Source organism: Ambystoma mexicanum, chromosome 7q (genome assembly GCF_040938575.1).
Source record: "Ambystoma mexicanum isolate Mex_15411 chromosome 7q, UKY_AmexF1_1, whole genome shotgun sequence".
Taxonomy (NCBI): Eukaryota; Metazoa; Chordata; class Amphibia; order Caudata; family Ambystomatidae; genus Ambystoma; species Ambystoma mexicanum.
The window spans coordinates 882,429,654-882,444,638 of record NC_090941.1 but is presented as its reverse complement, the minus strand read 5'-3'; the positions used below and the strand labels follow the sequence as shown (position 1 = coordinate 882,444,638).

Here is a 14,985-nt window from a genome sequence, read left to right as displayed (position 1 = left end):
CTACCATTGATCTTACGTTTATTAGGATGCCTTTGATCATCTGGGTAGTAGTGTTAGCAGGGTTGGGTCAGGGTTTTTTCTGGGTGACTGGCTTTTTATTTGTTTAGTTTGTTTTGGACATAAAGTTGTTGAGTGGGGGGGGACTAGGTTTAGATGGTAGTCTAGTTTGTAGGACGTAGGGACGGTGTCCAGTCAACTCGTCGAAAAAAAACTGGTTGACTGCAATTTGGTCGACGCAATTTGGTCGAAAACCAAATGGTCGAATTTTTTTTTTATTTATATATTTATTTTTCGGGTTTTCGTTTAGTTAAAAAAGGGGTTTTTAGAGAAAAAAAGGGGGTTGGGGGGGGACCCCCCCAAAAAAAAGGGTTAAAATAAAAAAAATAAAAATTTCGACCATTTGGTTTTCGACCAAATTGGTTCGACCATTTGTCTGGTCGACCAATTTTTTTCGACGAAATGTCTGGCAACCCGTAGGGACTAGTGAGTCTGGAGCCGAGCCTGTTATTTCTAGCTCCAATGGAGCAAGGTTTATTGGGTACTGGTTTGGTGGCAAAGCGTTTAATCCATTGGGTTGGCGTTAGTGTACAGTCAGAACCTGTGAGGGTGAATATCTATATTGGGGTGCTTAAAGCCCCATTTAAACTCTGGTAGACTTTTGTAGGTCTGATGATTATTGGTGGGAGGCTGTGCTTTAGAGGTGGCAAAAATGTAGTGGGTTGGATCCCAGGTAGTGGTAGGGCATGAGTAGTCATAATTATAGACTGGCACTCTGTATGTCGGGAATCTGGAGCTGTGGAAAAGTGACTGGTATCCAGTAGTGTTAGCAGTAGTTTAACAGTAAGGCAGCTGACTGCATACATAGTATAGTTGTGTAAATCAGCTGGCTTTAGGAGCAGGGCCATTGGTATCAAGGTGGGTAGATACCGTATAACCGAGGCTAGGTCCTGGTGAGACTTGGTCGTGAGTGGTCTCAAGTGGTCAGACTTGCTGAGGGTAATGGCTAAGGATAGGGGCAAGCCCTAAGGCTAGTAAAGCTAGTGTGATGCTGGGTTATCTCTGATTATCAGGAAATCTAGGAGAGCCTGCAGTACCACAAAAGGCATCAGATTCAGCACTTAAAGTGAGCTACAGGTCAGTAAATCATGCAATGAAATTTAGCAGATGCGGTCAGCATAGCGGCCAGACATCGAGATGGTTGGCAAGCTGAAATGCATTGTTAAAGCAGTGATAGTGGTAGAGTATAGATTTCTGTGCTCCTGCAATACAGTTTGGACAGTATGCGGTATGTCACAGGCTTAGTGACAAAGGCTACGAAGAGCTAGCAGGCAAAAGTGGCGGTATGCCTTATATGGCTATGGTTGAGTATTGCATTTTAGGCATCAGAATACGGTAGGTAAACAGTAATTAGGCTTAGAGGTACTAACAAGCAATAGTATGCCCTGGATTATGCAATACAACATTCAGTTTTGCGGTATAGTTGCTAACACAATTGGTTATAGGCTTGGGAGTGCTAAAGAACAACATTGCCAGTGCGCCCTGTGTAGCTTAGATAATACAGTACAACATTCTATGTCACGGTATAGTTAGTAACGCAATTGGTCATAGGCTGAGAGCTACTAGGTGCGCCCTATGTGACTTTGCTGAAGCCATACAGTTTAAGCGTCAGGACAAAGTTGGCCGTAGCGTTGGGTAAAGATGGTGCTAACATGCGTGACTACACATGTGGCGCATACAGGTTGTAATAAGAGACACGGCTTTGAGATACAGCACTACAGGACAAATAGAGTTTGGTGTAACTCACATACTAATTCTGGGCATATAGTGTGAATCAAGTACAGACGAATATTAGTGTTCACGTGATTGTTTCTGTGTGATATTCGCTCGAGGCAAGTTCAAGAGTTTACGATGCTGCGTGACCAGTTAGGATTAGACGCTACGTTGGAGCAATCCTATTGCGCTAAAACATAGACTTACCCTGCAGTGTTGGGATAGGTGGGTAAGATTGCTCGGGCATGCCAGGTCGCTGTGGCGCAGGCAAAGTTGGGAGAGTGATCCCAGTGCAGCTTCAGGGCTGGGTGAGATGATCCGGCACAGATTAGAATGAAGGCTTCTTCATCGCAAAGTCGGGAGACTATTAGAGGGAGGGTGGGTGGTTGGGAGTAGTTGGAATTGCGGTGGAAGGGGGTGGGCGGTGTTGGGCGATCGGGCGACTCGGTCAGGCTCAGTCAGGAGCCTTTAAAGCAGGCCTTTTCAAAGAGGGCCGGCTACCACCTGTCAGCTGATGTGATTGGTAGGTATTGGGTTGGGCACCCAATCAGCTGTCTCTTGTATTTCCTCAGATGCTGAATCGTGTTTTACACGCCGGCGGCCATCTTAGTAGAGGGAGGCCTCCTACTGATGTTGTACGCTGCTAGGGAAGCAACGCTCCTACTTACGGTGAGCTCCTCATGGAATAAATGAAAGTAGAATGTAGTTGAAGTGGAGGTTTGTCTCTCAATTATGCTGCTTATGGCGAGGGAGATAAGGAAATATCGCCAAATGCTGCAAATTGCTTCCATATAACCCAGGTTCTAAGGCATATAAAATCCAATTCATGGCGTATTAACAATTGGGCAAATTTAATGTTTTACACCATATTAGGGCTTCAAAATAGTAATTTTTTTCAATAATCCAGGGTTGCATTGTATCAACACCATACATTGATTTGGGCACTACGTTGCCCTCGTAGATTTTAATTAAGGGAATAAGTGAGAGCTTTCCAAATTTCCTCTTAGTTTTACCCATTTGGGCAGCTAACAACGTGGCGTTGGGATGGGAGATAATCCCCAATGTAAGCTTTATTATATCTTGCAGTTATTGGAAAGCCCAAATACATTAGATTGTACTTGTATCTGTTTACGCAGATGGCCAATTGGTGGCAGCTAGGCTGACGTAAGGTTCTGCAGCGCTAACTATAGTTAATTTGTATTCTCTAAGGAAGTCCCATGTTTCATCTGTCGTGAGCTTAGGGGTTGGTTGCCTCCACCCACTCGGTGATGTGGGCTCAGGCGAGGGAAAGGGTGGATTCCCCAGAACCCGCCTCCATCACCAGCTTTGGAGGACAGTCCCTCTTACTAGACCCCAAAGGAACCCTTGTTGGAGAAAATTAAACTCTGGGACACATGGGGCCCCTGGGAAGAGAAAGTCCCAAGACCTGGAATCTCAGGGTACACCTGAAGGAAGTCACCTGTTGCCAGGAAAGGAAGGTGCAGTCCCCTGGTGGGAAGTAAGAGCAGTGAAAGCCACTGGGCAACCCTTTTCAAATGAGTGAGACCCCAAATACCCATAATCACCTTTATAAAAGAGATTTATCCTTTCTGTTCTTGGGTCCCTCCAAACTTTTAGGGTTTTGTATATCCGGTTTCACTAGTGCCCCCCTATTATCCAATTGCCCACAGTCCCTAAATGTGAGTTAATACTGGTTTCGTGCCTTCCCCCTAACAAATTCTGGTGGATTTCCTATATCCAATAAATGAGCAAGCACCTGGGGCAACCAGGATTGCACTGAAATAGAACAACCTGGAGTTGCTTGTCATATGCATTATACTCAGGAGAGCCAAGCAAGGGCAGCATGACCTGAATGGAATGGAGGAGCAAGGTGTCTGCAGTCTTAAGCCAACAAACATGTGAGGGAGGGACACATGCTGTGGGTATTGTTTGGATTTTTATCCACGTATTGACCACTCACGACCATGCTAGTCCTTATAACCATTATCAACCACTGCCTTCCCCTCCCCATCTAAAACACCCTTCCCCTGGGATCTCTTTGTGCTAGCTCTGTGCTTTTAAGGGGAAGCCCATGTTATTTCTAAGCAGTCTTCTGCAAGGTAATGGTGTATTTGCAACTATAGCCCAGCTTCTGGTGCAATACAAATGTCTCAACCAAGCATGCATTCAGACACTTGATTTGTAATCGATGTGTGTACTTGCCTCTTTTCCTTGTACTGAATTTCTGTTAATAACCAGCATTGGCAAAACCAATGGTTTTGACTCTTGTTTACACATTACGTAGGCATTTGCCAGGCACTGTCATAATATGCCCATGTGCAACACATGTGCCAGCTGTTGACATTTTATGCCCAGATGGTACTCTCACTGGAAAATGCCTTGCTCTTATAAAAGCCTGAACTGTTCACTTTGCCAACTCTTATTTGCAAATATTCTCTACCTTGACACATTTTGAACAAATAGGCTCTCATTGAAGGTATGGTCTGGCTGACTTTATGCTGTAATTACCCCTGACACAATCGCTAATCCGGCAACGGATCTCAATTTGCTAAAAATACTGAAAGCCGGATTACAGTAAATGTTTGGGCACTATTTTTTATTGCCATTTATATTCCCAAAATGACAATATAAATGGATTCCATGCACTAGCGGATCAAGTCACTAATATACAATTTGTTATAATGCAACGGAGGATTATTATTAACCCTTCATTGCATCACGTTGCCAAGAGAGTGAGAAGGTGGGCATTAGATTTGACCACCTATCCACACCACTTGGTGGTCCCCAGGCAAAAATGTTTTCCCTGCAGTGGGGGTACACGCGTGTGCTTCCTTTTACTACAGAAAACAAGCATTGGCAATGCCAACAGTTTGGGCTTTTGTGTAGACATGGAAAAAAGCAATTGCTAGGCACAGCTTCATGGTATTAACTGGCCATAGATTGTAGCGGGTGCAAAATGATCGGAGTATCTGGGCATCTAATAGCAGTGCCTAATACTTATACACAAGCCAAAACTGTTGGCTTTGCCAATGCTTTTTTTAACAGGGCATCAGTGAATGACATGCATGGCTGAAAGCAGACCTGGTAAGACAGTAGTGGGTTTTCAACTCCAATTAAGTCATCAACTCTCAGAAGACTGCTTTGAAAAAACACTGGCCAGACTTTGAGTGCCAAGTTTGATGGCAGGGCTTGAATAAAGCGAGCTCAGAGTTCCCATGAGGAGGTGCTTTGTGCCGGGGAAGGGCAGGAACTCGTGGGAATGGCCACAGGGATTAATGGGTGAGCACATAACCAAACACCTACACACACTGAGTCCTTCCTCATATGCCCTCCGTCCCCATCTGTACTCTAATGCGATAGTTTAGGCGTATAGGTGTGGCTTGCTCTCTAAAAACATTCAACCACATTGAGTGCTCCTTCTGCAATTTTACCTCCCACCCTTCCACCTCATACTGAAAAGAATTTATCACTGGTGGTATTCATGTGATAATGCTGCGGGTGAAAAGCTTAAACAGCATAATATTAGTGGTAAAAGAGCTGGCAGTGCAAAATACCACCGGTTTCTGCTAAGACCACACCTACAGTGGGGGCCTTAACGAGCTATTTGCAGGTCGCGTCGCTGCACCTGGCTGAGTCTTCGTGATTTCTGGTTCTGGCCAAAAAGCACGTTCCCAACCAAACCCGCCGTGTTTGTATTTAATGGTAGGTATTATTTTATTCGTTCATGAAATGCTATTATTCCTTAGGGGAACACTGAGAAAATCCATTCTCAGGTGAGCGTGCTGATCCCTTATTACCTTGAGAAAGAACAGCAATGCCAGTCATTGTATGAATTTCAATATAGCGCCCGTGGCAGATTGCTCCCGCTTCTAAACACTATAGCTGTTACAATGTATTGGATGGCAGGGTTTACAATTGTAAACTGCAGTCGGACCCCGTTTCAGAAGTAGATCCAGGTCGCATTTTCGTGATCCTAAATATAGTGGCACTAAATACCGCAGCTCAAATATCCGCCGGCCCATTTGTGTTGCTCCCCTCCTTCCCTTTCTTTTACAGGAAATGTCTCTTGCTCAGCCCCGTTCACTTTCTCTCCCCGACCAAGCACCCTCCTTGCACACCAAAGGACAGTTCGCATTGCAGTCACGATCCCCATTATATAATGAGCACGACTGTGACCCGTCACTTTGCTTTCCCCATCTTCTCTGATAACATGATAACCAGTACACACTGTGCTAGACGTTTACTCCCATACCGATTTATATTAGCCGTTTTAACTGTTATTTGTCAAAGTAGCATGAGTTGCATTTGTTAAACGCATACCCCGCTCTAACTACCATTTTTGTTAAACCCCAGGATCAACAAATTGGGATCCGGAAATGACTTCGAGGTATTTTTCCAGCGACTTGGCATAGCTTCGGGCCGGGCACGCTATACAAAGAACCGGGTGAGTCATTTTCCCCACACAGTAAACCCTACACCGGGTCTCCAAGTCAATCCATATGTGTATGTGTGTCATAGTTTCCGTGTTGCATGCTTGCCAGCATTTGTGTTCACCTGGGAGGGACATTTTGTCAAATAAAGGAGAATTGGATTTCCCTATTGTATTGCATTGGGGGTTAGAGCTATTTTAGGCGGGAGAAAGTTGCAACATTTTAGTGAGAAAAATAGGCAGTCTCCTGCCTAAACGTGGAAGGTCGGCTTGTCTGGTGATTGTGACGGTACATTAACAAGGCCAGGGTTCTCTGAGTAATTTCAAACATGTGCCACCGTTTATATAGCAGTGAAATGAATGCCTGGCTCCTGTCAATCATACTGTTAACAGGCATTGGCAAAGCCAATACTTTTAGCTTTTTTGTTTTATAGGTGTTCGTGTTTATGGCTGACTAGAAGGATGGATGGGGTTTGTGCGCTGGATGGATGGCTGGATGGATGGATGGATGGATGGACGGACGGATGGATGGTTTGACGAGTGTGATTGCGTGGATTCTCGATGTCGTGTGAATGGATGTGTGAGTGTATGTGTGGGGCTGGGTGAAGCAAATTGATGGGTGTGATTGATGAATGGGTGTTTGAATGTGAAATCAGATGGATGAATGTGATTGAATGTGTGTGGTGAGGTGAATGGGGATACAGGTTTATTGTGCCATGCTAGGTTTGAACATGTGGTTGATGAATGGGATTGTGGTCATTGGTGAATGATTGAAGTAGGAGGGATAGGTGTAATTGGGTGTGAAGGATTGCAGGTCAGAGGCGACTGGTGATTTTTTTTCCCCATTTGTGGTTCCCTGAAATTAGCATATGCGACTGAGTTAGGGAGTCCGAGCCAATGTGGGTGTTCTCTCCCCGAGAAACGATTTTATATTATGGGTTGACATTTTTTATTGTGAAAAACGGCATTAAAAGAAATAAAGTTGATAATCCTTTCTGGGGGGTAAAAATCACGTAGCTTTTGCCAGGTCGCCATCTGTGCACAGGAGAACTAGAAGTCATGTTCATGTTGCCTGTACCCAAATATATTGTGTGCATGGGAAGTCGGCACCACTATGCTGTTTAACAGTTTTATTTAGATTCCATAAAATGTATATTTGATATTTGGCTCACACCAGAACTCTCCTGCACTTAAAACAAATTCCCAACACCTTCCTGGCAAAATGTCAGAAACCGGGTGAACGTATGCGAAAAAACCCACTTCTAAATTGTCACAGTTCAGTATGAATCCAATGACATTGCTTTAAAGTAACAGGCAATTCATGTATTTAAATATCATATAATCACACAAACAGACAATTATTTGTCCAATGCATTTCGTATAAAACCATCGATATTCAGGGACATATCTGTACGTAATGACATGCAAGGAGTATAACGTCACCCAATCTATTATAATCTTTAACATAATAAATGTAGTCCTGCATGTATTTACTGTTTCAATCCAACTTGCTACAACTGTACGTTAATGTAAAAGAACCTGAAAAAGTATATCCATACACACACACTATACATTCTGAAATACAAAACTTGAATAAATTCATACCTTTCAAGGTCTGTTTGTTTCCAGGTCAAGATAACCCAAGAATTAAGCAAGGGTGTGGGAGCCCCTCTACTGAGAACGAACATGGGTCAAATACCCTGTTCCATGGAATTTCTTTCACTCGGGAGGGTCTGCAACCACGTTTTGGCTCACTGCTCCCTTCACAGAGGAGAAATACTCATTTGCATATCAGTCTTTTTCCCACCCACAAGGGCAGTCCAGCACCGAAATGCTGGGCAACTCTTCTCTGAACAAGTGTACCATCAGAAACTCCATACACGTCCTTGTTGTACCTCCTCAGTGAGGTGAAGGTGAGCCTCTCTAAGGCACAGTGAGCAAGGGGTCTACAACTGGATTACCATGGGTTACTTAGGGTGAAATCCCAAGTTTTACAAATTAAGCAAGGTTGTGGAAGCCCCTCTACTTAGAATGACGGCAGGCCTTCGAGGAGTGCATTGCATTGCCCCATCCAGGTGGGATAGGACCAGTGCTTGAAGGGTGGATGGTAAACTGTCTGGAGAGAGGAAGGGCTCAAGTTTCTGCATGAGGGAGAGCTGATACCAAGCTGAGTTTTCTTAGCGATATGTGTCCTGAAGGAGAGGTGCTTGTCGATGTGGAACACGATGGACTTGGCGCAGGAGGTGAGCTTGGGTGTGAAGCCCTCAGAGTTCATGGTTGAAAACCAGGTCTGTGTGTATGGGTGTTCTGTGTTGAGGAGTAGGAATTCGGTCTTGGAGAGGTTGAGCTTCAGGTATGCACTGGACATCCACGACTGGGTGTAAGCGAGAGGCAGGCCTATCAACAAAATAACAAGGATACCATTCTTGGGTCTGTTCTCATTCAATAGTGTCATGATGGGATATACCATTGTATTTCTGGGTTATTGGGTGGGTATTCCTATTTTGGGGATACTGGTCTGCTGTAGGCTCTCTAAAACATTAGAATATCAGGTAGATAGCATCCAGATGCTCCGTGGCTTATCTTACAGAATCAGGGATTTAGCATCAAGCCACTCTTCAGAGGGTTTTATCACTGTGCTGCCTGCTATTAGTAATCCACACCAGAAAGATGTTGTTTAGCTCAATGATTCGTAATCTTGGTTATTGTGCCCGAGTTCATGAGCATTAGGACATCCCTCTCACTAAGAAGAACGCTCACCCTTCTCTTCCTCTGACTTTTTCCTGGGGATATCTTGCCCTACTTGCTATTATGGTTGTCTTCACTTTATCTTAAGGTTGATAGGCCCTGATTCAGAAAGTTTTATACTGAAGCAAATCAATAGATGGACTGAGCATCTAATATTCACTTCTGTTACCTTATACCTTTTTCAAAAAGTCTAAAACTGGACCAAAAACCTGAGATGTCTAAAGCATCTTTGAGATGCTCATGTGCACATGTGACTCCCAAAGATCTGCTGAGGGGCTTTTGGGTATTAGGTTGTGTGGGCAAATGTGAGCTGCTTATGGTGTCCCCGATTTGCTTCAGTGCAAATCTTTGTGAGTTGAGCCCATGGAGTCCATACCACTATAAGGGTTACCGCATCTCATTTTCGCTTTCTTTAAAGGATAGAATTCCTCTCACCTGTGCGGTTTACTTTTCCCTCTCTTTCTCTACCTTAGGGATTTAGTGCTCTTCTTATTTTGTGATATTGTGCCATTCACACCTGTAGGTAGGTAAAGTAGTTAAATCAGTTAAAGTGGCACCGCTCCAGAGACCACATCTCAGGTGTACCAATAGCTGTAAAGCACACTCTACCATGGAACTCATGATTTATAGTACTTGGTCTTTCTGTGTCTCAGCCCCACTTGCGTTCCTGGAAAGCTCCTGATGATGTTGTCCTGGCTCCTCTTTTCATCCTGCCACTCCATATCCTGAACCTGTCACGCATGTGTGCCTCTCAGCCTGCCTTTTATAGGACAGGCTCACGTCCTTACTCTCTGCCTGCCTTGTTGATCTCTGGTTGTAGCACTTGTGAGGCGTCTTGGCTACTTGGGTGTTTGCCCCTCCCACTGGGGGTCTGCATTGCACCAAGTTGATAAAATGGCCAATGTCCTGCTTAGATACGTGCAGGAGTACCCCTGTGCCCATAGCTCCATGCTGGTTCATTGCTGTGTTTCTCCCCATAGCTTCCTACATCCATGGGCATCCACACGCACCTCTTTGTTCCTCTAATTAAGTTGCACACCTGGGCCTAAAATCACTTTATCTATTAGATTCCCTATTTACTGGGATTTCACATGTGAACTCATTGTATTACAGTACTATGAATTCAGTTCTTTTCAAACCTTTCCCCATACATTCCATACAGTGTAATCCGGTAGATACTTGCATTCAACACCAACCAATTTAAAGTGTATAAGTGAATATCAACTGTGTGTCATGTCACATTTAGATGTATAATCAAATAAAATGTATACCTTAATTCTTTTTATATTCATGCCTATCGATGTGGACCGTGTGGTAGGCAGAATCCTGTGCAGTTCCCTTAGGGAGCACTACAGAAGATTAGGACTATAGGTGAGAGCAATAAATCCCCTTTGGTATCAGTCTGTACCACAAATATTTAGTTGGTAGCTGTGGCTGAGCAGTCAGACTTATCTCAAGAGGGAGATGAGCAGTATTCAGGGTTTACACAATAGGCCTTCAGTACTATGGAACAAGGAAACACTGACCAAAGCTTTGTAGTAAAAAGAATATATATTTCTGATGTTTGTTAATCTGCTTAGAATCACATGCTGTGCATAGGTCCGACATCCAGTGGTCACTGCGGAGTATTGCATTTTGTTTTTCGTAGTCGAAAAGGGGACGTCGACAAGGCGTGTCTGTAACACTATCCCTATAGTGACGTGCGTTGTACCCATAATCCCTCACGCGTCGAGGTCCCTCAGATTGTTTTTTTCCGCCCAGCTTCTGGTCGCCTTACGCGGAGCTCCTAGAGAGACATTGCAAATACTTACTATCGGACCTCGGTCCTTAATTATACTTATTATATTGTTAAAGATCCCTCCCCTCGACGTTAGCTGTGAAGCTGTTTCTCCGCCGTGCAAGTTTTCGACGGAGGGGAAGAGACGGAGGAGATCCTTCGGCGCTGCCGTACACGTGGCCTGGCCTCGCCCATACAGTAGGGAGAGTGGGGGTTCGAACTTTTATCTTCTCTTTGAGAATGTCTTTCTTTCTCCCCTATCTTTCCCTTGGGGTTGTTATCACCAGTTATTATTGCCTCAGCTATGGAGAGGACACCTTTTAAGCTTTGCCCACGCTGTAGGGGCAAATACACTTGGAAGGACAAACACAAGCTCTGTAATCGTTGCTTGCCCCTCGATCATAAGGAGGACAGCTGTGCGGCCTGTAAACTCTTGAAACCAAGAACTCTTAAAGAACGCAAAGTTAAGAGGTGGGCGGACTACGCTATGTCGAAGTCAGTTTCCTCACCCGCCGCCGCTGTTACAGAAAGTGACGAGGAGGGTGATAACTCGACGTCCGTTACGGAAGTCATTAACCCCCAGAAGGAGCGCTCGCGCTCCTCGACGTCCGTCCCCGGCCCCGACGGGTTCGGCTCATGCCCTGCTCATGGGGATGAACACCCCGGCGACAGGGACGCACACAGACCCCATAGGCCTAAGCACACAACCCACGGCTCTTCTTCGTCGAAGACGAAGGATCCATCAGCGCCGAAGGGGACGCAGGGCACTCCGGCGTCTACCTCAGACCGTAAGGGTCTCAAGCCCCACCCGCAAACGCAGTCGCGACCAGCGATTGGGCTTTCATCAAACACGGGCGCTACCCCAAAATCATCCAACGTAACGCTCCATAGAGCGGCCGTCGAGGAACAACGCGTAACGCAGGCAACGTCGACACCAGAGTCCTCTACTGACAAACTCGTTGTCGAGAGCCTGGCGAGAATTGTTTCCGAAGACACACGTAAGCGGACGACGAAACATACGTCGAATACTGCACAAAAAGCTATAGAAACGCCGAAAGAGCATAAGAGTAGCCAGGAACTGCCCCTTTCATCTAAGGGCACTTCGGAACTACCGGAGGGCTTTTCAGATGGCGACGGAAACCTTTCTTCGACGTTGTGGGAGCGTTCTAAGCGTTTTGAAGGTGAAAACACTGATTTCCCCCCTCTAGACTATTCAGGGGTCCCCCATGAGACCCTTGAAAGACTCCATTCTTGTATGGAGAAAATGGAAAGGTTTTTGGGAAACCAAAACCCACCCACACCCAAAAGACTAAGAGAATGGCCCCAGGATGACCCTAGGGTCAAAATTCCTAGGCTGTTTCCCCCTTCTACAGACGTATATGATCACTGAAGAGGAGCAATACCTCCAGGAAGATGATGAGTGTTTGGGTGGAGAGGAAGAACATGAGGAAGAGGGGTTTGAAGAAGATCCTTACACTAGTGCAGGAGCTTTCGAAGAAGATACAGCTACCTCGCAGCCTTGGCAATCCCCATAAGTGCACTCAGACCCTGATGTCTTTCACCCTTCTCCTCCCAAGGATTCACCTATTGGAAACACCTCTCCCATAGATGACCAACCTTCACTTAATGCACTATTGCGCAAGGCAGCAGCGCATTTTGAAATAGACACAGGGGAGACTCTTCCTGACATAGACTTTGTAGAGAAAGTTATTAAAGAAAAAGCCCCTGTTAGTCAGTCTATTCCGCTCCTGGCTTCTATAAAGAGAAGAATCACTCCTTCCCTTTCCAATCCTGCCTTAGTCAGAGGGGTCAACCCTCGGATAGAAAAGCTCTTCAGCCCTTCGCCCTCTGACCCGTTGTACATCAGAGGCCATTCTATTCCGGACTCCCTCGTAGTTACTAATACAAGGAAAAGAGCAGGGGTACCACTATCCACTAGTGAGGCACCACCTGACAAAGAGGGCAAAAAGCTCTACGCACTTGGGAAGAGAATCACGACGTCCGCCGCCTTTTCAACTAGGATTGCAAATACCAATTCCCTACTAGCTAGCTACGCAGATGCACAGTGGAGCAAGCTGCGCAGCGAAGCAGGGGACGCACCAGAACCCCTGCGTTCACGCCTGTTAGCTACAATCTCAGAGGGAACTCTTGTAAACCAGGGCATCGTAAAGAACTCCTTAGATGCCGCAGATACGGCTGGCCGTTCCCTGGTTCAGGGAACACTTCTCAAACGCCATGTCTGGCTGCGCAATTCGGGATTTAAGCCGGAAACCCAGGCTTCCCTGATAAATAAGCCCATAGAAGAAACACATCTGTTTGGGAAAGCAGTTGATGAGGCCCTAGAACATGCGAAGAAAGAGTTTGATACCATCAAAACTCTTGACCAAATTTCTAGGCCCCCTAACAGACGCGGCTATGGCAATAGACGCTCCTTTCGTGGCCAACGCCAGCAGCAAAACCAACAGCAATTTTACTCTGCTACCAACTGGCCCTCTAACCAGGGTAACAACACCCAGTTCAGTCAAAGAGGCCAACGCCGTGGCAGGGGAAGAGGTCGCGGCTCCAGCCCCAAAGGTTCCATGCCCAATACCAACAAATGACCCGAAGATTTGGGTCCCCTCCCATGCATCACCGGTCGGGGGCCGGCTAACATTGTTCCTTTCAGCATGGGAGGGAATATCGTCAGACCGCTGGGTATTATCCACCATAGCCCACGGATACTGCATCGAATTCAACGGTTCCCCGAAGTACAGACCCCCACGGAACCGACGCATGACACCGGAACACCTCACCATTCTTCTACAAGAAGTAGAAGAGCTACTGAAAAAAGAAGCTATAGAGGCTGTCCCCCTATCTCAGGTAACAGAAGGTATTTATTCAGTGTACTTCCTTGTACCCAAAAAGGACTTAACCATGCGCCCTGTATTAGATCTGCGCCCAGCGAACAAGTTTGTCAAACCCCAAAAGTTTCGTATGGTGACCTTGCAGGAAGTAATCCCACTGTTATCACAGGGGGATTACATGACAACACTGGACATGAAAGATGCATACTTTCATATTTTAATGTTGCCAGCGCACAGAAAATACCTCAGGTTCAAGATAGAGAACAAACACTACCAGTTCAGAGTACTACCCTTCGGGATAGCATCTGCACCAAGGGTATTCACGAAAGTACTGGCAGTGGCAGCGGCCCACCTGCGCAGGTTATCCATCCCGGTATACCCTTACCTCGACGACTGGCTCATAACAGGGGATTCTTACGAAACATGCTTCTCCAATACCCAAAAGACTGTAGACCTTTTGTTCCAACTGGGCTTCTCCATCAACGAAAAGAAGTCCAGCTTAGACCCCAGCCAAATCAAACAATTCCTAGGGGCTCTAATTCGAACAAAGGACGGCCTCGTCTTCCCCTCCAACGAGAGGGTCCAAAACATGCTGTTTCAGATCCCCCATTATGTGCCAGGTCGAGAGGTGACGGTACGCAAAGCAATGCGCTTGCTAGGAATGATGGCGTCATGTATTTATTTGGTACCTCACGCGTGCCTGCGCATGCGCCCAATGCAAGAGTGGCTCAACAGCCAGTGGTGTCAGGCCAGCGGACAATGGGACGATCTAGTGGTGGTCTCGCAGGCCTTGGTTCTCTCGCTACGGTGGTGGACAAAAGAAAACCTGTTATTAGGGAAAACTTTTGCCACACCCGCAGTGGAAGCCACTCTAACCACAGACGCATCCCTTACAGGATGGGGGGCTCACCTATCCCATCACACTGCTCACGGAGCGTGGACTCCGAGCTTAGCATCCAAGCATATAAACCTGCTGGAACTACTAGCGGTGTTCAAAGCACTGAAAGCCTTTCAGGAACACCTACAAGGAAAGACAGTGATGGTCCTCACAGACAGCACCACAGCCATGTACTACCTCAACAAGCAAGGGGGCACTCACTCTCCAGGACTGTCCAAGCTGTCCCAGAACATCTGGAAGTGGGCTCTCAAACACAACATGTTCCTACTATCACAACATGTACCAGGGGAACTCAATCTGCTAGCAGACGAACTCAGCAGAGACTTCCCCCTGCCCGTAGAGTACGAATGGCGGTTACAAGAAGACATCGTCTTCGACGTCTTCACACAGTGGGGTTTCCCAGAAATAGACCTGTTCGCAACTCTGGAAAACTCTCAATGCCAAGATTACGCCTCCAGGTACCCCAAGAACTAGTCCAAGGGGAACGGTCTATCGATTCCATGGTCAGGGAAATTTGTTT

At 46.1% G+C, this 14,985-nt stretch overlaps 1 protein-coding gene across 3 annotated transcripts in view; it reads left to right on the top strand.

The window, feature by feature from the left end:
• The window catches only part of LOC138527989 (glutamate carboxypeptidase 2-like), an 898,418-nt gene that overhangs the window by 742,398 nt on the left and 141,035 nt on the right, over window positions 1-14,985 (top strand). For all 3 annotated transcript variants that reach the window (XM_069639404.1, XM_069639405.1, XM_069639406.1), the window contains exon 15: window positions 6,124-6,214. In XM_069639404.1, the coding sequence (XP_069495505.1) occupies window positions 6,124-6,214 (91 nt within the window). The remainder of the gene's footprint in view (window positions 1-6,123; window positions 6,215-14,985) is intronic.